This window comes from Schistocerca americana, chromosome 4 (assembly GCF_021461395.2).
Source record: "Schistocerca americana isolate TAMUIC-IGC-003095 chromosome 4, iqSchAmer2.1, whole genome shotgun sequence".
NCBI classification, from domain to species: Eukaryota; Metazoa; Arthropoda; class Insecta; order Orthoptera; family Acrididae; genus Schistocerca; species Schistocerca americana.
Genome location: NC_060122.1, coordinates 788,951,071 through 788,974,968, shown reverse-complemented (window position 1 = coordinate 788,974,968; position 23,898 = coordinate 788,951,071). Strand labels below are relative to the sequence as shown.

Genomic DNA, 23,898 nt, shown 5'->3' with positions numbered 1-23,898 from the left:
ATACTACTTTAAGGCCTGTTTATAGTTTTAATTATTTCAGTTTATTATTGAAATTACGCTGGACCGTGAGCACTTCTTAAAATTTATTAGCGCTCTATTTTGCGCATTTGCCATGATCGTAAATGTGAGACAGACCGTACCACCAGCAGACAGCACCCTCGATGGCGGATATGCAAAACTCAACTGTGTGGTGGGTTGCCGTCCCGCGTGGCGCTCGACGCATTCTGTCTTCTTCGCTAAGAGCATAACACGGAAATAATGGAATTCTGTGAGTTGCCCCATTGATAACTCCTTTACTGGCTAATAAGGTTTTCCACCATACGTATCTTCAGGAACTTTTTAATAAGGAAATCCCAAATTAAATTGGCAGTAAACAAATTTTTATATAATCGTGTAACCTTGTGTCCGGTAGCTATGCAATTATCAGCAACAATAGACTTCGTCTGCTGCAGTATTGATTATCAAAGCCAAATGTCTCCACGTTACATGTGATCTGACCTGTAGACCCATACCCCAGTTGACAGGTATTTAATGTGCTCCAGCCTTCCACAATAGCGAATCAGCGTCAACGATCCAGGGAACTCTGCAATCTTAGATGGTGAACGATAAACGACTTTAACTTGAAATTTCCAAAGGATCCTGCTTATCGTAAACGATACGTACCCTACAAACGGAGGGAAAGCTTCGGATTTTGCTAGCATACTATCCTCCTCGCCCGAGTACTAGTAATGTCCTCCTGAAAAATTACCAGTTCATGACACGGATGTGGGTGTGCCAACTGTAAAAATTGTTAGTTCACCTAAACAGGTCATTCCAAAGGATTTAAATATGCTACATCCATGTTAGTAAATTGTCGAAGTGTCTCTAGCAAGATACCAGAGTTACTCTCCGAAATAAACAGTAACAATGCCAATATTGTATTAGGTACCGAAAGCTGATCGAAACCAGACATAAATAGCAGTGAAACTTCGAACTCGGATTGGACAATTTTTAGGAAGGATAGGACTGATTCTAAGGGAGGTCGTTTGTTCATTGCGGTTAAAAGCTGTTTAAACGCTCTTGAGATCGATGCTGGGTCAGACTGTGAAATAGTCTGGATAAATCTGTCAATCACACAAGGAGTGGCCGTTGTATTACGATTTTTTATAGACCACCAGCATTCGCAACATACGTCGCAGAACGTTTCAGGGAAATTCTTGAGTACATAGGAAACAAATATCCAAATCATCCATTAGTTATAGGTGGAGAATTTAACCTGGCATCCATTGACTGGGAAAATTACACGTTTATCACAGGGGGCAGAAGCAAAGACTCGAGTGAAGATATTCTAGGAGCGCTCTCAACATACAACCTTGAGCAATTGGTTAGAAAACCAATTCGAGATAGAAATATATTAGATATCTTGGCGTCAAACAGACCCGATCTTTTGAGGAAGTTAATCTAGAAGAAGGTATTAGCGACGATAATGTGTGGCTTCTATGTCAGTGGAAGTTGCAAAAAAAAGAAAAAAAGAAAATAGCCTAGAGTTTTCTTGTTTGGGAAAGCAAATAAAAGTGTCATTAATGAATATCTTCATTGTTAGCTCGAAGCGTTCACCACAGGACGCAAAGATATTGAGCATCTTTGGTCGGAATTTAAAGGTATTGCCCACGTGCTAGAGAAGTATGTGCCTAGCAAAAATACAGGGGAGGGGAAGGATCCACCTTGGTACAACAAACATATTAGGAAGTTGCTGAGAAAGCATAGAATTTTGCACAGTCGTTTCAAACGTAGTTACTGCCCCGCTGACAAACAGAAATTATGCGAAATGAAAGCAGCTGTCAAAAGGTCAATGAGAGATTCTTTTATCTAATTTGAAAGCAATATTTTATCTGCAGATTCTAAAAATAACCACAGAAAATTTAGGTCTTACTTAAAATCTATGAACGCTACAAATAATTTGATATCTTCTAACAGTACGCGTAATGTAACGAATGATGATAAACAGAAGGCCGAAATTCTAAGCCTAGCTTTGAAACTCGTTTACGACAAAGGACTGCAGCACCATCCCCTTTCATTTATCGAACAAACGCAAGGATGGCTGACATAGCGTTTAGTGTATCTGGGATTGTAAAACAGTTAACGTCTTTAGACGTCAGGAAGGCATCTAGCCCAGACGGTATCCCCGTAAGATTATATGTTGACTATGCTACAAACATAGCACCTTTCTTATCCATTATCTATCAGAGATCATTCGAAGAGCGGAAAGTTCCACGGGACTGGAAGTAGACCCAGGTCATAGCAATCCATAAAAAAAGGAGCAAATCGGATGCGCATAATTATCGGCCAATTTCACTGACATAGATTTGTTGTAGAATCATCTAACGTATTTTGTGTTCAGACATAATGACCTTTCTAGACTCTGAGAATCCATCTGCAGAAACCAGCACGGGTTTAGGAAACAGCGGTCATGCGAGACACAGCTGGCCCTCTTTGTGCGTGATATACAACAGGCTCTAGATACCGGCTCCCAGGCTGATGCCATATTTCTCGACTTTCGAAAAGCTTTCGACTCAGTTCCGCACTGTCGCTTGCTCCAAATAGTGGGCGCTTACGGTCTATCCGATGACATATGCGGATGGATAGAAAGTTTTCCGACAGAGAGCAGTATGTCGTCCTGAAAGGGGTGACTTAAACAGAAACAATCGTAGCTTCAGGTGAGCCCCATGGCAGCGTAATAGGTCCGCTGCTTTTTACGACTTACATAAACGATCTGGTTGATGGTATTGACAGCGGCATTAGACTGTTTACCGAAGATGCTGTAGTCTACAGGAAAGTCGATGATGCTGTAGTCTACAGGAAAGTAGTATCACACGAAAGTTGTGAACAAATAAATGAGGATTTGCATATAATAAATGCGTGGTGTAATGACTGGCAGTTATCTCTCAATATTAGTAAGAGTAACCTACTGCGTATAACAAGGCGAAAATTCCCGTTAATGTAGGAGTACAAAATAAATGCCCAGTCTTTGGGAGTGGTAACATCCGTCAAGTATCTGGGTGTGACTATTCGAAATGATCTCAAATGGAATGATCAGAGTACACAAGTAACGGATAAGTCGAACTCTAGATTGCGGTTTATTGGTAGAATCCTGAAGCGATGCAGTCCTTCAACAAAGGAAATAGCTTACAATACGTTAGTTCGTCCAGCCTTTGAGTATTGTTCCTCTGTATGGGACCCTTATCAACTGGGTCTGATTCAAGAGATTGAGAAGGTCCAAAGAAGAGCGGCAAGATTCGTGACTGGTACATTTAGTCATCGCGGGAGCGTTACAAATTTCACAGAAAGACCAACTTTCAAATCGCGCAATGATCACCATTTATAGATAAGGGAAATTAGAGCTCTTACTGAGTTGTTCAGACAGTCGTTTTTCCCTCGCGCGATCCGCGAGTGGAACAGATTGGAGAAATCTGACCTTGGCGCGAATTGTGCCCTCCACCACACACCGCTTGGTGGCTAGCGGAGTATATATGTGGATGTAGATGTGGATGTAGATCTGTAGGGCATATAATTCGTTTTCGCTGAAGGCTATTCTATTTTAGGTCGGTTCTTTCGGTAAGTTCTCAGAATCTAAAATTGTATATGTGCCTTAAGCACACTCATGAGTTGTCACGGGTGATCAAAACTCGTAGATTAAAATCTAGCGGCCTCAGACAGTAAGTTAATCATGTCGTCCCGCAATAACACCATTGCGCAACAAGAGTGGCGCATTGTCACATGGGAATACTTTTTCCTGGTTTTCTGCGGACGTAATTCTGATTCGGAACGGATAGAAGATGCATCACAGTGTGCGAGTGAAATGGCACGGCAACTGAAAAAGTACTACGAAGTTGAAGTAGGCGGTACAGTGCGATTATTCTTAAGGACGTGAGACTCTTGAGGCTAAAACGTCTAAATTGCACACAGATTCACTGTGTGATTCTGGCGATATATGTACCAAATGCTGTGTCACATCCAACTGTAGTGAAATGGCGCCAACAATGTGACCAAGACCATACAGATGTGGCTGATGCTAATAGCCAAGGATGCCATAGACTTTTCCCACAGACAGTGTCCAGGCAGTCGACGAACTGATTCGCACAAGTCGCAGACATAGCTCAACAAATGTGTACCTCAGTATGCGGTGCTCATTCCACCGTTCGAGATCGTCTGCAGTATCGGAAATTGTTTCCGCGCTTGTTTTTGCGAAGTAGATATTCCAGAATTCGATCCAAGAATAACTAACAGCAGGGGTAACTTGCAAGTAGATATCTTCAGTGTAAAAAAACAGCTTAAATCACTTTATAAAGGCAAGGCCTCCGGTCCTGATTGTATACCAGTGAGTTTACTCTCAGTGTATGCTAATACAATAGATTCACATTTTCCAATCATAATCAACAGACAGCTCGTTGAAAGATTCGTATCTAAAGACAGTCACACCAATACCCAAGAACGGAAACAGGAGTACTCGGCTAAATTACAGACCCATATTGCTAATGTCGATTTGCAGTAGGAATTTCTAACATATACTGCGTTAGAACATTGTGAGGTATCCCGAAGTAAACAATTTTTTTGACAGACAGCCAATACGGAATCTGAAAACATCTCTCTTGTGAAACACAATTAGCTCATTGCTCTCACGAAATAAAGAGTGCTGTTGACAGGGGATGTCAAATTTATTCCTTATATTTAAATTTTCAGAAGACTTTTGACACTGTACCTCACAAACGACTCCGAATCAAATTGGGTGCTTATTAGTATCGTCTCAGTTGTGCGACTGAATTCGTGATTTCGTGACAGGAAGGTCACAGTCCTTAGTAACTGACGGAAATTCGTCGAATAAAACAGAATTAGCGTTTGGCATTCGCAAAGGTACTGTTATAGGCCCTCTCCTGTTCCTGATTTACTTAAATGGTTTCGGAGACAATCTGAGTATCACTCTTAGATTGTTTGCAGAGGACTATCATTAAAAGTGATCAGATAATCAGAGCAAGTTTCAAAACAGGTTACACAAGACCGAAGTCACCCACGTGACTGCCAAAAGGAATCCGCTAAATTTAGATTATACGATGAAACACACAAATCTAAAGGCTGCAGCTGCAGCTAAATACTTAGGGATTACAATTACGAATAGCTTAGATTGGAACGATTACAAAGATAATGTTGTGGGTATAGCAAACTTAAGATTACGATTTATTGGCAGAAGACTGAGGGAACGCTACATTTCTACTTAAGACACTGCTTACACTACGCTTGTACGTCCTCTTCTGGAGTACTGCTGTGCAGTGTGTCGGATCCGTGTCAGATAGGATCAGTGGAGGACATCGAAAAAGTTCGAAGAAGGGCAACCTGTTTTGTGATTTAGCGAAATAGATGGGACATCACCACAGATGTGATACGTGAATTGGAATGGGAATCATTAAAACAAAGGCGTTTTTCTTTACGGAAGTATCTTCCAATGAAATTTCAGTACCAAATTTTTCCTCAAGGGGTGAAAATATTTGTTGGCGCTCAACTACATAGGGAGGAATAATTATCCTAATAAAATACGACAAATCAGAGCTCGCACAGGAATTTTTAAGTGGTCGTTTTTCCTGTGCGCTTTCCGAGAGTGGAACGGTTGAAAAACAGTTTGAAGATATTCAATGAACCCTTTGTCAGGCACTTAATGGTGAACTGCGGAACAATTCTGTAAATGCACTTTTGCCTGCCCATAAATGAACAGGGGATATGGCCACACAGAACAAGAGGGGTGGAGAATTAAGCAAAGGCATTGTTCTCTAAGACGACAATGCAACACCACATGCGGCACGCACAGCATTAGGTTTGATTCAACGTTTTCAGTGGAAGCTTTGGAAGCATCTGTCATATGGTCCATATCTTCTACCATGTGAATTCCATCATTTCGGCAAACTGACAAAACATGTGGGACGGTAAGAGATTTTGCACCGTTGCGGACGTTCGCATAGCATTTCTCGAATGGTTCTGTGACCAAGGAGCGAATTTCTACCGTCGAGAAAATGAACAACTGGTAGAACGTTCCGATCACTGTTTACGGAGACGTTGACTTTTATCAGTTGGAGAAATAAAGCCTGAAAATGAGTCCATGATCATATTGTGACATTTAATTTTACAAGTCTGTCTTGATCTCCCAAACTTTTACACTTCACCATTTCCGGCTTCGGCCATGCCATCTTCAGCTCCGTTACAAACAAAAGCAGTGGTGTAACCAACTAACCTCAATTTGTTGAAGCTAAATCTATAAATGGCATAGTACTAAACAAGAAAAATATAAAAAGTTTACATGATTAACAAGCATGCAAATGAAAGGTAAAATTGGTTCTAGGCTACGCCATAAAGTTGGCAGCAACAGCAACAAATATTAAGAAACTGGTGTCTGTAAGATCAACAGCCAATACTGTGATAAGCTTTATATCAGTCAGATGGGAAGGAACTTCGAGACTCGTTTTAGAGAACATACATATAACAATCATATACAACCATTCGCTCGACGGAAGATCCGTAGCCAAAGACTGGAAAGTTGCAAAGAGCACACCAATATTCAACAAGTGTAGTAGGAGTAATCCACTAAATTACGCACCCATATCATTAACGTCTATATGCAGCAGCATTTTGGAACTTATATTGTGGTCGAACATTATGAATTACCTCGAAGGAAACGGTCTATTGACACACAGTCAACATGCGTTTAGAAAACGTCGTACTCTTAGTATACGTATACTCTTAGTATAATACTTCATGATTATTTACACCAATAGTCATTAAAACTCCCAATTATCAGTTTGCTCCTTTTGATACTGGAATTTTCAGATATTTGGCAAAATACAAAAAAATACAGCATTCCTAGTGGCATGTTAAACGGAAGACAGCACAAGCCTTCATGGGCACTACAAAATGGTGCATTAGCCAGGACTGCATCTTGTAAATTTGCAGAATGGCAGTCGGTACGGATATGGTGAACACTAGGACGAAATTCATCCACAACCAAAAAATAGCATTATAGTTTGGGCTTACACATTTTTGGGCATATAATAACGCATGTAACCGTCCTAAAATAAAACAATGCAATTAATTAAATGAGACGTTATTCTTAAAACTATTATGGAACAGCTATCATATGCGGACTTTGTGAAAGAATTCAAAGCAAAAATAATCGTGAAGTACATTTTCCATCAGGTAATACCAGAGAAATTGATTTTACACATATAACGGAAACATAACCCACTCACTGCATGAAACGTACCACCTAATTAGGCCTTTAATTCCTTCCATGGATCTGATGTAAGAATAAAAACTCGAAATAACTTCGAAAGGAAGATTGTACAAAACAGGAATTCAGTATGACAAATATATTGCCTCCCCCCCCCCCCCCACACACACACACACACAAACACAAACACACTTATCTTCGATAATTGCCCATAATTATACCTTTAAAAGATTATCGAGAACCCTGAAATTTGGCGTAGAGAGCGGTTAGGTGCGTTAGGACTGAACAATCAAATGAAAGCATCTGTTGTGCCGAGAACGATTTGCTGGGCACGGCTGACTAAAATTAAAACGCCTTTTGCAACTAATACAAGAGGCTACAGAAGGAGGTCAGATCCGGCTGGCCTGGCGACGTTACATCGGGGGCTATCTGCTGATATGGCAAGTACTGAGACCTGAGATTCTCCCAGCGTATACAGTGTTCAACTACCTTACAGGCATGCAGTCGGTGGCATCGTCGCCAACTGCCGATATTTCGACAGAAGCAGGCCCTGCCATTTTCATGGGATAACTGCAGCAAGTAAGCGCTGTGCAAGGGAATTTAAAATCTCGGCTTTTAGCGAACTCCGGAAAGATAACACTCACATACGCTGTAAACACTAGCACCATCAAAAACCGGAAATGATCGACGTCAGACGTTGTCGATAGTGAAATTAATAAACAACGTATGATGTAGCATTAACTCTGTCCCTCTGTTTTTTGACAATGGAGAGAGCTCTATTTCATGCAGAATGTAAACAAAAACCACCAGTTGTATTTATAGGTTTACTTGCTATTTAATTTCAACAGATTTCTTAGTAAGACTATCCCAATAGCAGGAGGTGCATGGCAGAATGTTCGCGTTCTTACATTCCATAGGATGATCGATACCAAGACAATATTCTGCAGTACTACCGGATTTGCTCGGCTGATTTAAGCGTGTGTTTACGTTATCTCAGTACACCGGTGTTCCACAGTCCTCATAGTCTGACTAATATATGAAATGCCACAACTGCAAACAATACAACAGAAACACCAACTATGCAAACCAAGATCATACTTCACGGAACATAAAAGGAAACTGATGTTACACAGTGATCGAATAACACACTTCACATCAAATTTCCGGCAAATACGACCAATCCTGTTCGAAATGGTCCCTGCGTAAATCAGAAAGGCCTTAGACGTCTGTGCTACGTCGGTATTATCGTCACTCACCCGTTGCACAATTGATCGATAGCGCAACACACGTCTGATCTGTCTTTCATTGTAATCTTTCTGACGAAATGTAACTTCGATATGTGCTAACTTAGATGACAAACTCTCAAGGTCCGAGGTGACACTGGCTTTGTGGACCAAAGTACGAAGTAACCCCTGACGTTGAGCCGGATGGTGACAACTGTTATTCTGCAGATACGAGTCGGTGTGAGTAAGCTTCCTAGAAACGGCAAGTCCCAGCGTATTATCAACCTTCCCTCTAACTAACACATCAAGGAAGTGAAGAGATCCACCCTTTTCCACCTCTATCTTAAGCAAATATTTGGATGGATTGAGTTCAAGTGTTTTAAAAAGTAGTTTAAATTGTCGCTGTTATGAGATCAAACAACTACAGTAACGTCGACATATCTGAGAAAAAAGCGCAGGTATCAAAGTCGTGTTAGCAAGTAACCTTATAAACCGAGATTGTGGTTTTTGTTCAAATTCTGCATGGAATCGACCTCTCTCCCTTGACAAAAAACAGAGTGACAGAGTTAATGCTACTTCAGCCGCTGATTACTAATTTTACTATTGATGACTTCTGACATCGGTCGTCTTTGGTTTGTGATGGCGGTAGTGCTTACAGTGTGTACGAGTGTTAGCTCTCCGGAGATTCTATAAAAACCGAGGTTTAAAATTGTATTGCACAGCGCTTACTTGCTGCAGTTAAACCTTTGAGATGCCAGGGAGTGCACTTGTCTAAATATCGGTGGTTGTCGAAGTCACCCAGCTGCTTTCTCTTAGGTTATTTGAACAAAGTAAGTATAGTGCAAGGTTCAACTTTTATACTCCTCTCTTCCTCAGTTGCGTGTAATATTACGGTATATTAATAATTTTTACTTATGGACCGTCTGACAGCAACTGAATAAAACACAATTTTAGTGCCATACGCGTTTCGCCTTTATTTTCTGCAAGGCATCATCAGTGGCCTGGAATATGTACATATGTTAGCTATTTTATTTACATTTTTGTCATTGTGCCTATAGGTTATAAACAGTTCTGGTGGTTGGTATTTCCTATTAAGTAGTAATGTTTTGAACTGTACTTACAGGTTGCGTGGACAATTTCCTACATATTACGCTCCTGTTGCATTTTTGGTGTTGTTCTTCTTCTTATGAACGCCAATTTGCGGTTTTTTTCCCCATTCCACGACACTAAGCACTGAACGCTTGTTTTACAGCAATGTTTTGGTTTCTGTTGCCGACTGTCAAATGTTTTTGCCAAAGATCGAATGTTATTGCCAAACTTATGAGTGTAACTATTGAAGTATCTGTGGTCTGTTCGTGTATGCATTTGTGTGTGCGTTCTTGTATGTGTATGTGTGTGTGTGTGTGTGTGTGTGTGTGTGTGTGTCCAGATGATGTGGGGAAGAGTTTTCTTTTTTTTATTATTTTTTGTTTTATGTTATCATTTCCTTTACTAAGTGTAGTAGGGAGCCTGTGCTGATGTGTGTTTGTTCATTTATCACATGTTTGTTTTCTGCTATGGCTTTCTGGATGTGGAAGTTTTCTTGCATTTGTATAAGATGTTTGTCATGGTTGCTTACTCTCATTATTTACATTTCTTGTTCCATGTTTGTAGGATGATGGTTGTAGTGTTTTAAATGCTCTGCAAATGTGGAATGGTTTGTTTCATACTTCCAACATCTGATATGTTCTTTGTATCTTGTTTGAAAATTCCTGCATGTCATGCCTATGTATACTGCATCACAACTTTGACATTCAAGTTGATATATTCATGATTGTTGGAATTTGTCTCTCTTGGTAGCTGGCTGGCTTAGGTGTGACGCACATGTGGTACACAAGCTCAATCAAAAAATAAAAGCCGGCCGCGGTGGTCTAGCGGTTCTAGGCGCTCAGTCCGGAACCGCGGGACAGCTACGGTCGCGGGTTCGAATCCTGCCTCGGGCATGGATGTGTGTGATGTCCTTAGGTTAGTTAGGTTTAATTAGTTCTAAGTTCTAGGCGACTGATGACCTCAGAAGTTAAGTCGCATAGTGCTCAGAGCCATTTGAACCATTTTTGAACCAAAAAATAAAAACACAAATAAAAAACAAACACAACAGTTCCACAATACAAAAGAACTCACAAGCTGAAAACTTACAAACACACTCAACAAACACACACAATGACAACACCACACAGAAAAGAACCAGATGGTACACCATGACCTACACACATAAACTAACACACAGAGTTGCAAACATCCTAAAGAGACAGGGCTTCAAAATAACATATAAGCCTGGGCAAACCCTTCAATCACACCAAAATCCGCCTAAATTAAGCTTAACTGGTTTCTCGTGAACTCTATGGTAACAATGTTTCATCTTATAAGGAATCATATTTCAAGGTAACCCATAAAAGTCGCCTGTAACTCGTGAATAATATTATATGTAACTTATCATAACTAGGTGTACGTAATAAATTGCTGTGTATGTTGCTAGGGTCACTAAAACAAAACACAGCACAGTTGTTACAATGAAAGCCCTTGGCAGGTCATGAGGATAAAATAATTACGCAGTTAAGTGTGGTAAAAAATGACAAAAAAGTGGCTGCATCTTTATATAAAAGTTCAGATGCAGCACTCACTCGCGTATGCAGTGTTTATTCAGCGGCCCTTACCGAAGTAGTTTTATGCATCCCGCTATGATATACCTGGAGTTCAGAAACCATATTTTCATATACAACCGCTTGATACTCGCAATCAGTCCTAGAGAAAAACGTGATCTTTGTTTAGGAAATTTAAATTAGTTAAACTTGGTACAGCATTACGTTTTTGCTGTAGGGCACACTCCAAATTATACAAGAAAAACGTTGGAAAAGTAACCTTCAAACGCACCCCCACCCCCACAATCATCTCTCACATTCCTAGTATGTTGTTCGTGGAACTCCCTCCTACCAATGTACAAAAATGATCGATTTTTCGAACTACCCTCGATATCGACCTCTTCTGGTTTTTATTGACAGGGATACTACCACATCAGCGTAGTCAGCTATTTTGTTAACAGTGCTAATTGCTCGTCAAGGTGATGAAAGAGAAACAAGTTTTGCAAACTTTACGCTAAAACTAATTACGTTGACAATTCGATCCAAACGCAACACTTCCAAGCACAGTAGTTTCTTAGTCAGAAGGCTTTTCAAATGCAGTGAAGTAATTGCTTATTTTATGTTGCTAAAATTCACAAAATTGTTCGGTAAAACTTGTACAAATTTCAATTTTACCATTTTTAGCACTCAGCTAAGCCGGTGGCGAAACATGGTGAGTCAATGAAGACCAAAAAAGGCCGAATATGGGAACTAAATTATGCAGTTGCAAATTTTTTCACAGTGGTAGGAGAGAGTGCCATGAAAAACACATCAGGTACCCAAACCATTGGGATCTGACTGTGTGAATGAGAGTCCATTTGAAGGTCACTTTCCTGCGTTTCTTCTTGACTAATTCGAAAACTATATAGTCCCTGGCGAAAACGTATCCCAGCACGACAAGTAACAATATTAAATTTCTTATATAATGTTCCTCTTCATTTCGTCTGTAGCACAGTTTGCGCTTAGCGAGATGGAGAATATTAATATCTCCTGCGTGGTTTTTCAAGGCCGACAACAATATTGTCATTTGCATAAAGCATCATTGGGAGGGGCAGTTGATACAAACTGTATAATTTAAAATTAATCAATCACAATTTACTTCGTTTAAATGAAATTTGTGACTTATTTTGCTAATATTACATTATAAGGTGCCAAACTGTACACCATACGCTCGTCAACTGAAGCTAAACACATCAACACGGCGCCACACAATATATAAATTTGGTAAAATATAGTCGAATGAACAGTACCTCATGCTGAGCTCTGCTTCACACAGGTGAAGTCACGGTTTATGTTATAGTGACTGATCGCTGCAAACGTCTAATAATATAATTGTATACTACAGATCTGAAATGCCATTAAATATACGATGTAAATAATCTTTATTTTTTAATCACATGCATGTAACGGAAGATAAATTGTTTGAACGTACTCGTACAAAACATACCTGATCGTTTTCCAGTATTCTGTTCATCAGGATCATACAAGAAATTAAATTCTATGCACTGAATAAAAAGTATATGGTATGTAAAAAGATAATGAATCTCTTATAAGTATACAGAAATAGACGAAGAGAATATGTGGGCCTGAGGGAATGGTAATACAAATGAACTGTAGGAAGACCACACTGCAGTTAGTTCTCATGGGATTAGCGATGAGGAAATTATGAACAATTATTTATATTGCAGTGTGGTTCCTTTGAAACAGTACTGACATATGCCTTGGCGAGCAAAGAATATTTAATGAAAAGCTGCCTTTTGTGAACTGTATCTACTGTTATTTAGGGCAGGCTTTCATGGCCGGTATTTACTTCCGGTGAAATTTCCGGGCAGAAAGGCCTTGTTTTATATATATATATATCGACCTCGGCTTCTCAGCCAGGAAGTTTTAATAGAACAGTGTCAACTGTGTTAATGATACGACTTTTATCTCTACTTACCCCTTGGGGTATAATGTTTGTCGGCGACGAAGAATGGTCCCTGCCGGGTAATTATTTCGTGGACGATGATGGCGAAGCTGTACACGTCTCCCTTCTGGGAGCCCTCCGGCGGCCGATGCGGCATCCGAAGCAGCTCTGGAGCCGTCCACAGGAGTCCTGGTACACCAACAAAGAAACTGTTGCTAAGTGATTTATGGGGTACGGTAAAATTAACTTTCCAAAAACAAACCCACACAGATTCACTTAACACGGGTATTTGTTGTCTTGAACAAGAAACTATAACAGATGCCCAGCGTCACTGGTCTGTAAATCATTTCAAAGAGTACAACGTCTGCTGTTTGTGAAGAATTAGCTGAAATTATAGAAGCATATGGAAAATATACAAAGGGCGAAAGATACTGATTCCTTTCCCGATCTCTCTCAGTGCAATTTCAATATTTTTGGGGACCTGAAGAAAGACATTTCTAGCTATGAGTTTGCTTCGGACGAACAGGTGCACTCCTAACAAGGGAACCTTCCCATCGCACGCCCCTCAGATTTAGTTATAAGTTGTCACAGTGGATAGGCCTTGAAAAACGGAACACAGATCAATCGAGAAATCAGGAAGAAGTTGTATGGAACTATGAAAAAAATCAGCAAAATATACAAACTGAATAGTCCATTCGCAAGATAGGCAACATCAAAGACCGTGTGAGCTCAGGAGCGCCGTGGTCCCGTGCTTAGTGCGAGCAGTTGCGGAACGAGAGATTCTTGGTTCAAGTCTTCCCTCGAGTGAAAAATTTACTTTCTATAATTTCGCAAAGTTATGATCTGTCCATTCGTTCATTGACATCTCTGTTCACTGTAATAAGTTTAGTGTCTGTGTTTTGTGACCGCACCGCAAAACCGTGAAATTAGTAGACGAAAGGACGTGTCTCTCCAATGGGAACCGAAAACATTTGATCGCAAGGTCATAGGTCAACCGATTCCTCCTCAGGAAAACACGTCTGATACATTCTATACGACACTGGTGACGGCATGTGCGTCACATGACAGGATTATGTTGTCGACTCGCCTAACTTGTAGACTTGGCGAATGGGTAAAAAGATTCTTCTACCTTGCCCGATTTAGGTTTCCTTGTGGATGTGATAATCGCTCCCAAAAAGTGATGAAGACATAACGGACGGACAGATAATAATTGTCTGAAAATAAAAACATTAAACTTTTCACTCGAGGGAAGACTTGAACCAAGGACCTCTCATCCGGCAGTTGCTCACGCTAACAACGGGACCACGGCGCTCCTGAGCTCGCCTTCTCCTTGATGTTGCCTATCTTGCGCATGGACTACTCAGTTTGTATATTTTGCTTATTTTTTTCATAGTTCCACACAACTTCTTCCTGTTTTCTCGATTGATCTGTGTTCAGCTTTTTCACTGTTCCAACTTATAACTAAGTGTGAGGGGGGTGCGATGGGGAGGTTCCCTAGCAAGTACAATCATAGTTCCGTAGGCAAACGCAAACATTTTTTCATGAAGGGACTGATCGTCGTCCGCAGCTCGTGGTCTATGGGAGCCGGCACGGTAGCTCAGCGTGTTCGGTCAGAGGGTTATCTACCCTCTGTAGCAAAAAACTGAGTGAATGGATCAACGAAGAACCTAAACGGGTGCCATCTGACGTCCATCCCGAACAAGCTCAACGGACGATGTAGAACAAAACGAGATAAAAAGTCGCTAGCGTTGTTGCTTCTAGCTCACGGGGTACCGTCTTCGATTCCCGGCTGGGTGGGTGATTTTCTCCGCGCGGTGACTGGGTCTTTTTGTTTCCCTCATAATTTCATCATCATTGGGACTTTGCATGGGCACCGATGAACGCATATTTGAGCGCCCCACAAATCAAACATATCACAAACCAAACATCGTCCCGTCTCACAGTGGAAAAAATGTATTAACAGTTATGGAAACAACTTTAGAAACAATTAACAGACTAGTTACGTATTTTCTTCCATGTTCCTCCTTTTCATTCGATTTCCCCTACAATTATATAACCTAAGAGTACATAACTCTCTACTTCTCTGCTACAAGGGAAGAAAGCTAAACGACAGATTTTATAAACACATTCGTAGGTAGTTAGTTAATTCAATTTTGATAGTACTTCTTCTTAATTTGATTCCCATTCTTATTAATGGTTCTAGTAGACTAATAATGTAACATGTAGATGATTAAATACGATGACGAAAGTTTCAGGATTAACAAACTCCTAGGTCGAAAGTTTCAGGATTAACAAGCTCCTTGGTCCACGGCTATGTTGTAGCTTGGAACAAGTTTTCGGCTTTGGAAAAACTTTAACTTTCCGGAGTAAGTTTTCCTATTTCAGTAAAGGCCTACAGCCCATAAAAAGGGAATACCATTATTTAAAAAAGGAATAACAAATGTATTTAACTTCTGTTACAGGGGAGACTAGAAGCGAAAGTCTGAAAAGGATACTAAGGTTCAACACTCTCACCCACGATGCCCAGAGTAACATCGATGAGGCCGTCGAGGGGACTTTTTCTTATGATGCAAAGGGTAGTTACGAACGAGAAGACGGTATTGGTGATTCTAAACTCTAGCATATCTACAAATAAAGGTCTATCGTAAAAAAACGTACGTGAATGAGATGTCAGTCAGCGTCAGTAATGCACTGCGACTGAATAATGGTGACTTCTAAGGATAGTATGACGGATCAGTAACCGTAACAGCTTTTGGAATGTCTCAGGCCGGCCAGTGTGGCCGTGCGGTTCTAGGCGTTTCAGTCTGGAACCGCGTGACCGCTACGGTCGCAGGCTCGAATCCCGCCTCGGGCGTGGATGTGTGTGATGTCCTTAGGTTAGTTAGGTTTAAGTAGTTCTAAGTTCTAGGGGACTGATGACCACAGATGTTAAGTCCCATAATGCTCAGAGCCATTTGAACCATTTGAATATCTCAGATAAAGTGTAATGGATGCTAAACACTCGACAAGGTGCACGAAAATGCGTGCTGTAACTTCCCATCACAGCATTGTAAAGATGTCCTTACTACAGAAATCGTTAATTTTAAAAGTACCTTTACAGAAATGACCTGGAATTATGTATACAGTGCTCACGTTGAGAATGAAAATTGCAACACAATTTCTAATAAACTCTTCACTTTATTTGACAGCTGGCTGCTACCAAAAGTAGCCAAGATTAAACCAAAGTCAGTAAAAGAGACCCGGATTACTCACAGATTAAAGTTATCGTGCAGGACAAATGGGAACAATATGTTAGAAGCAGCTCTGATATGGATGCTGTAGCTTAGTACTCAATGTACTGCAAAATGTTTAAGGTACTACTACAGGCATCAAAGCAAATCCATAAGATAGTCCTTTCACGTAAAAAAGCAAGGACAAAACGGGGTATAGTGAAGCAGTCTCGTTAAAGCAGGTAAGAGTAGCAGATAATTTTAAGAGTGAGTGACACATTGCTAATATCTGTGTGTAGAACAAGATATTGTGATACTTTATACCAACCATTTCACAAAATTACTTAATAGCTGCATTTCTCACATTCAGTAGAAACCGTCATAAAAACTCTACGTCCAGCCAGTACAAATAATTTCGGTAATATGACTAGACCAACAACAACAACAAAAAAATGATTCAAATGGCTCTGAGCACTATGGGATTTAACATCCAAGGTCATGAGTCCCCTAGAACTTACAACTACTTAAACCTAACTAACCTAAGGACATCACACACATCCATGCCCGAGGCAGGATTCGAACCTTCGACCGCAGCAGTCACGCGTTTCCGGATTGAACCGCCTAGAACCGCTCGGCCACCGCGGTCGGCAGACCAACAACACACAAGAAAAAGTGAGGTCCATCATAAGATCTTTATAACCGAAAAACTCAAGTGGTTATGGTAAAATATTAAGAAAATTAAACAATCAATTTTTTTCTTAGTTTCGTAACATGTTAATGTATGTATGTAGCCAATCGTTTATCGCCGGCCGGTGTGGCCGAGCGGTTCTAGGCGCTACAGTCTAGAGCGGCGCGACCGCTACGGTCGCGTGTTCGAATCCTGCCTCGGATGTGTGTGATGTTCTTAGGTTAGTTAGGTTTAAGTAGTTCTAAGTTCTAGGGGACTGATGACCTCAGAAGTTAAGTGCCATAGTGCTCACAGCCATCTGAACCATTTGAACCAATCGTTTATCGCTGAAACATTTACCGATTTACTGAAATAAGCTGAAGTGTATACTGTGAGTGGAAAACGAGATACGGGTAATGAAATACGATCAAACATCCGTCAAGTTTACTTTTATCAGATTTCTCGAAAGTTTTAGGAAAGATAGTATACAAGTTGCTTCTTAACCATCTGACCTCAAGTACTATCCGCTCAAAGTTAAAGCTTGAATCTCTGAAGGGCTGTAATACATAGAAGGCTATTTACACATACAGCGACAGTGTACTTCGCTCGTTAGACAATAAATTACAGGCTGAAACTTCCGGGCAGATTAAAACTGTGTGCCGGACCAAGACTCTAACTCGGGACCTTTGCCTTTCGCGGGCAAGTTGGTAGAGCACTTGCCCGCGAAAGACAAAGGTCCTGAGCTAGAGTCTCGGTCCGGCACACAGTTTTAATCTGCCAGGAAGTTTCATATCAGCCTACACTCCGCTGCAGAGTGAAAACCTCATTCTAAATTACAGGCTGTTGCTACCTTCTGTGATCTGTCAAAGGCATCTGACTGCATACATCACAATATCCGTTTAAGGAAATTAGAAGATTATAGTGTAGCAGGGAACGGTGGGAACTGGTTCTAATTGTATTGCATTAACATGAAACAAAGAATGTCAATAGCAAAGAGTAATACATTCATAAGCTAAAAGAATATGAGCACTGCCCAACGAAACTTTGGATATCGCGTAGTACCGTTGTGTGCATATGACGCTGTAACATCGTACTTAAGCCGAGCAGACACGGGCGAGGAACCACCCTGGCGAAGATATGGGGTCCAGATGGGTAAATCCACTACGCTAAGCGACTCTGACAAAGGTATCTCGACAACGGCGAAGCTGGTAGAATGTTTACGTGCTACTGTCGTGAGCATCTACAGAAAGAGGTAGAAGGACAGTGAAATAGCCGCTAGGCGCTAAATGGTTGGATGTCCATGACTCTTTACAGAACGTGGGGTTCGGAGGCTTTTCTGTTCTGCCGAAAGAGCAGAATTCTGGGGGACGCACAAGTATTTCGGAGCACAACGTTCCTCGTACATTGTTGAACATGGAGCTCCTCAGCAAACCACCCCTACGTGTTCACATGTTGACCCTTCGACATCGTCAATTACAATTACAGTGTGCACGGTTCCATCGAGGTCCGATCATCCATCAATGGAAATGTGTAGCCTCTTCGGGTGAATCAGGCTTTTTTGATACAGTAGGTCGATGGTCGTCTCCACAAACGCCGTCAGCGAAGTGAATGGCGACTCGAAATGTGTAGCGCGCTACGGGCGGTGGTTGCGCTATTAAGCTATGGGAAACATTCTCCTGTACTTTCATGGGACCTGTAGTAGTAATATAAGACACGCTGACAGCCGCGAACCACTTGCAACCCTTCATGCTTGATGTCTTCCCCAACGGCAATGTCCTCATTCAGCAGTATAAGTGTCCTTGACTCAGAGCCAGAACCGTAGTCCAGCGGTTTGAGGAGCGTTATACTGAACTCACGTTGATGTCTCGACGACCAAATTCCCCTGATGTAAATCCTATGGAACGCATCTGGGTCGCTATCACCGCACACGCAAATCAGCGGCCCGTTAATTGCACGAATTATATGACCTGTGCGTAGACATCTAATGACACATATCTCCACAAACCTATCAACAAACTGTTGCATCCGTGATCCGCCTAATTGGTGATTTCATGGACTGTACGGCTGGTCCCGGTGGAGGTTCGAGTCCTCCCTCGGGCATGGGTGTGTGTGTTGGTCGTTAGGATAATTTAGGTTAAGTAGTGTGTAAGCTTAGGGACTGATGGCCTTAGCAGTTAAGTCCCATAAGATTTCACACACACGTTTAATCGGTGATTTATCTCGTTCCAAAGACAGATAAACAAACTATTAAGCAGGTGGTCATAATGTTTCAGTCATCATTCAGCTAGTGATCTAGTATCTGTTATGTATCACAAGGGTACACATTAGGATTCTTAGTTCATTTTGTGGGTATTAATGACACTTCATCAGTAACATTTTCAGGTGGCAATTTGGTTTTGTTTGCAGATGAGACAAACAGTGCAATATGGCAAATGAAGTAAAATTTTAGAAATATCAGTAAATGAATCTTCTATGATCATCACTAAATGGTTGCTGATTAATTCTTTTTAACTAATCTTTGAAAATACGCATTATATGCCGTTCAAAACTAGTGAGAGGTTTTCACGCAGCATATGTCAAAAATATGACGACACTCAGGTAGAAGAGGTTGACAGTGTTAAATTTTTAGTATTACAGCCTGATAATAAACGCAGTTGGGGGAAGCGTATCACAGAACTGCTGAAACGCCCAAAAACATCTTTATTTGCAATGTGAATGTTGTTAGACACATGTGATTAAAAAAATAGAAAGCTAACACACATCGCTTACATCCTTTTCACGGTGTTACACACGATCATTTTTAAGGTAACATCACGCCGAGGTAGAGTTTCGAGTCCAGAAACGTGTAATACGAATTATTTTTTGGAAATCAAAAAAGTCCTGCAGAGATCTATACAGAGGACCGGAGATATAACTGATTCTTCCTAATCTATTCATTCTTCGATGAAATTTGTCATTAAAAACATATTTCTTTTTCAAACCAGCTGCTCAGTTCATGGAATCAGTACTAGAAATAAGACTAACCCGAAATAAAGATTTAAAGTTACTTACTTTGGTTCAAAAAGATGTCCATCATTCAGGAACACGCGTTTTCGATAATTTGCTGTCAACCATACAACGCGTAAGTGCCAAAAAAATTCAGCTTAAGATGAGCCTAAAGGATTTATTTCTGGGCAAGTTCTATTCCATTGAATAATCTCAATTAACACGAATGTTACACAACATCTGACTTCTGCACATCATTGTCAGTGGAGTAATGTGATAAAAGGAAATAAATGTTTAAACTGACTTTCTGTTTGATGGTGCGGTGGTGTTTGTTGCACATCTGCGTACTTCGCTAATTGCCTCTTAAATTAAAATATGTCTGACATTCTTGAATTGTTACACTATTATATCTAGAGTCTGTGAGAGGGGTATTAGTACATTTCGCTAATATCCAGGTGATGTACCAATACCTCACCTTTGTACACCCAATAATGTATTTTTTATCCTCTACTGTGACTATTTTTATCTTTAACAAGTTTGTTAGCATGGCCATCCTCCACAGTAAGCATAGAAATACTTGTTTTGTAAATAAAACCGCCTTTTCCTTCTGCCACTCAATTTATTTATCAAAGACGCGTTTCGGCTTTTTCTTGTTCTAGGACATCAACAGTAGGATGATTTGCTGATCTGCGTTTCCTCACATCTGGTCTGTAGGTCGCACTACCACTTTATTACTGAAATATAAGCACGACTGTTTCGTCGGAAACGTAATGGAGTTGCAATATTTACGTTGTGAAAAGCAGTGCCCGACGAAATAGTAATATCGAGTGGCAAAAGAAAAATAGTACACCACAAAAAAGAAGGAGAAACATGGTGAACATTGTGAAGACGGTCAGAACGTAATGTTGTGCTTCTATGTCAGTAATAAAGTGGTAGTGCGACCTCCAGATCAGATGAAAGGAAACGCAGATCAGCGATTCATCCCACTGATGGCGCCCTAGAACAAGAAAAAGCCGAAACGTGTCTGGGATAAATAAATTGAGTCGCAGTAGGAAGAGGTGGTTTATTTACAAAACAAGTATTTTTATCATTATTCCTGCCAGTCGTAGTAGTACCGCTAGCATTATTGCTCTTAGTTCTTGGTCAGTGCTATTATGCCAAGTGGCATTTTATGAAATGAAATTTTGTTTTAAATGATTTTTAATTCTAATACTGTCAGTTCATTATTATGTGCTAGATTAAAATTATAGCTTTTCTTCCCGCAAAAATGATGTAAAAAGTGTTGTACGTGTAAAACAATGGTTCTGTGTAAGAGAGGACTTCAGTGGCCTAATCTTAAGAGGAGCGCTGAAAAATGTGACATTCAGGCTGTAAAACCAAGCAGACTCATTCATCAATGGGAGTATGTGTGGTTGGAGGTAAGGAACAACAATTTGCGGTCCGTACAACCAACTATCCACCGGTTTAGTTTCGTCTGCCAGTAAAAGAAACACCGCCACGTGTTTATTACTCGTCCATCTCATTGCAGTACATTAGCTCATTACGTAGCTTTTTGCTCCGGAGGAGCAACGTACACATTTTTCACAACTCTGACGCCATGATTCCATGCCAGCGGCGAAGGCTTCTTTAGGAGTCTCTTTTGACCACTGGAAAATCGCTGAGGCAATAGCAGCACGGCTGGTGAATGTGCGGCCATGGAGAGTGTCTTTCATTGTTGGAAAAAGCCGAAAGTCACTAGGAGCCAGGTCAGGTGAGTAGGGAGCATGAGAAATCACTTCAAAGTTGTTATCACGAAGTAACTGTTGCGTAACGTTAGCTCGATGTGCGGGTGCGTTGTCTTGGTGAAACAGCACACGCGCAGCCCTTCCCGGACGTTTTTGTTGCAGTGCAGGAAGGAATTTGTTCTTCGAAACATTTTCGTAGGATGCACCTGTTACCGTAGTGCCCTTTGGAACTCAATGGGTAAGGATTACGCCCTCGCTGTCCCAGAACATGGACACCATCATTTTTTCAGCACTGGCGGTTACCCGAAATTTTTTTGGTGGCGGTGAATCTGTGTGCTTCCATTGAGCTGACTGACGCTTTGTTTCTGGATTGAAAAATGGCATCCACGTCTCATCCATTGCCACAACCAACGAAAAGAAAGTCCCATTGATGTTGTCGTTGCGCGTCAACATTGCTTGGCAACATGGCACACGGGCAGCCCTGTGGTCGTCCGTCAGCATTCGTGGCACCCACCTGGATGACACTTTTCGCATTTTCAGGTCGTCATGCAGGATTGTGTGCACAGAACCCACAGAAATGCCAACTCTGAAGGCGATCTGTTCAATAGCCATTCGGCGATCCCCCAAAACAATTCTCTCCACTTTCTCGATCATGTCGTCAGACCGGCTTGTGCGAGCCCGAGGTTGTTTCGGTTTGTTGTCACACGATGTTCTGCCTTCATTAAACTGTCGCACCCACGAACACACTTTCGACACATCCATAACTCCATCACCACATGTCTCCTTCAACTGTCGATGTATTTCAATTGGTTTCACACCACGCAAATTCAGAAAACGAATGATTGCATGCTGTTTCTAGTAAGGAAAACGTCGCCATTTTAACAGTTCTCATTCTCGCCGCTGGCGGTAAAATTCCATCTGTCGTACGGTGCTGCCATCTCTGGGACGTATTGACAATGAACGCGGCCTCATTTTAAAACAATGCGCATGTTTCTATCTCTTTCCAGTCCGGACAACTTGAATGCAACTCGTATATCCGAAAATCAACTTTTAATATAAACATGTTACATTCTGACGAGGTGACTAATTGCGGACCTGTCCACTATTTTAAGCGACCAAGGGATGATTGTGGTAGTACTCACGGTATTTATGGTGGAGCTGTTAGGGTGTTGCACGAGAAGTTTCTAATTCTATTTTAGTCCAGATCATCTACCACATTTTCCTACAGCCCTACTTTAGATATTTCATTGTTTCATTCCTTTTCGTAAACAAACTTTTAGAAATTGTTAATGAACCGCACCACCTTCGCATGGGTAGTCATAGGTATCTACGGTCAAATGATTGATCGCTAATAAATTGAACATACAACCTTTCCTTCCAATCAGTCTGTCTGTTAGTGAAAACAGTATCTAAATTCCTAGAGTGGTTCCTGAGATCAGCCTTCACATACAGACAGAAAAAAGGCGACCTAGTAATTCAGTTTAGCAATATGTGTAGGCATGTAATTAGATTTGTAGTGTAAGCATATATGTGAGTACTGTATGTGTGTGTGTGTGTGTGTGCGTGTGTGTGTGTGTGTGTGTGTGTGTGTGTCTGTGTGCGTGTGTGTTCCTTGTTATAATCTCGCTCGTGTGCTTGTAATAATGTATGGATGTTAGGGACTTAGCTCTAGTGTGCCCGGACAGTTTTGTCATCTTCATCGTTATTCATATTGCTGTGTAAAACTATTCGACGGTTTCTATCTCACGACTCCCATAAAGGTGATAAGAACATGATAAATAACGTTAGATCGTGAAGAGAGAGAAGCGGACGGTAATTTTTTCCTTCACAGCATTCGTGAAAGGGACACAAGCGTGACAGACAAGTTCTCGAAGTATATTCCACCTCGGAATTTGGGAGACGTTCTGAGGTTTACATCAATGAAGCGAGTCGGAGAATATATTTCACTTGAGAATGTTGTAAGCTTGTGTAAAACGGTGGAGGGAAGTTGCTTAACGCAAAGAAAATTTTCCTATTTCGTATGAATGAAACTAGGGAAGTTTCTCACAAGCGGAGAACATTCTCCATCTTTTGAAGTTAACTCTGTAACATACTTCGAGTTGAGTAGGTTCTGGTGAGCTTAAGTTCTACGGAACTTTTTTACTAAGAATGGCAGAATTTATGTTGCTCATACGGCAAAGAAAAATATACGTAGCCCAATGAAATATGGAAGAAAAAAACTGTAGACGTTTTTACAGGTTTAACAATAAAATATCTGACTGGCGAACTTCCTTCCGAA

General features: G+C 40.9%; 1 protein-coding gene across 1 annotated transcript in view; it reads right to left on the bottom strand.

Annotated features, from left to right (window-relative positions):
* LOC124613802 (atrial natriuretic peptide receptor 1-like) overlaps nucleotides 1-23,898 on the bottom strand; it is a 459,276-nt gene that overhangs the window by 160,687 nt on the left and 274,691 nt on the right. The window contains exon 12 of the mRNA XM_047142525.1: nucleotides 13,069-13,224. Within this exon, the coding sequence (XP_046998481.1) occupies nucleotides 13,069-13,224 (156 nt within the window). The remainder of the gene's footprint in view (nucleotides 1-13,068; nucleotides 13,225-23,898) is intronic.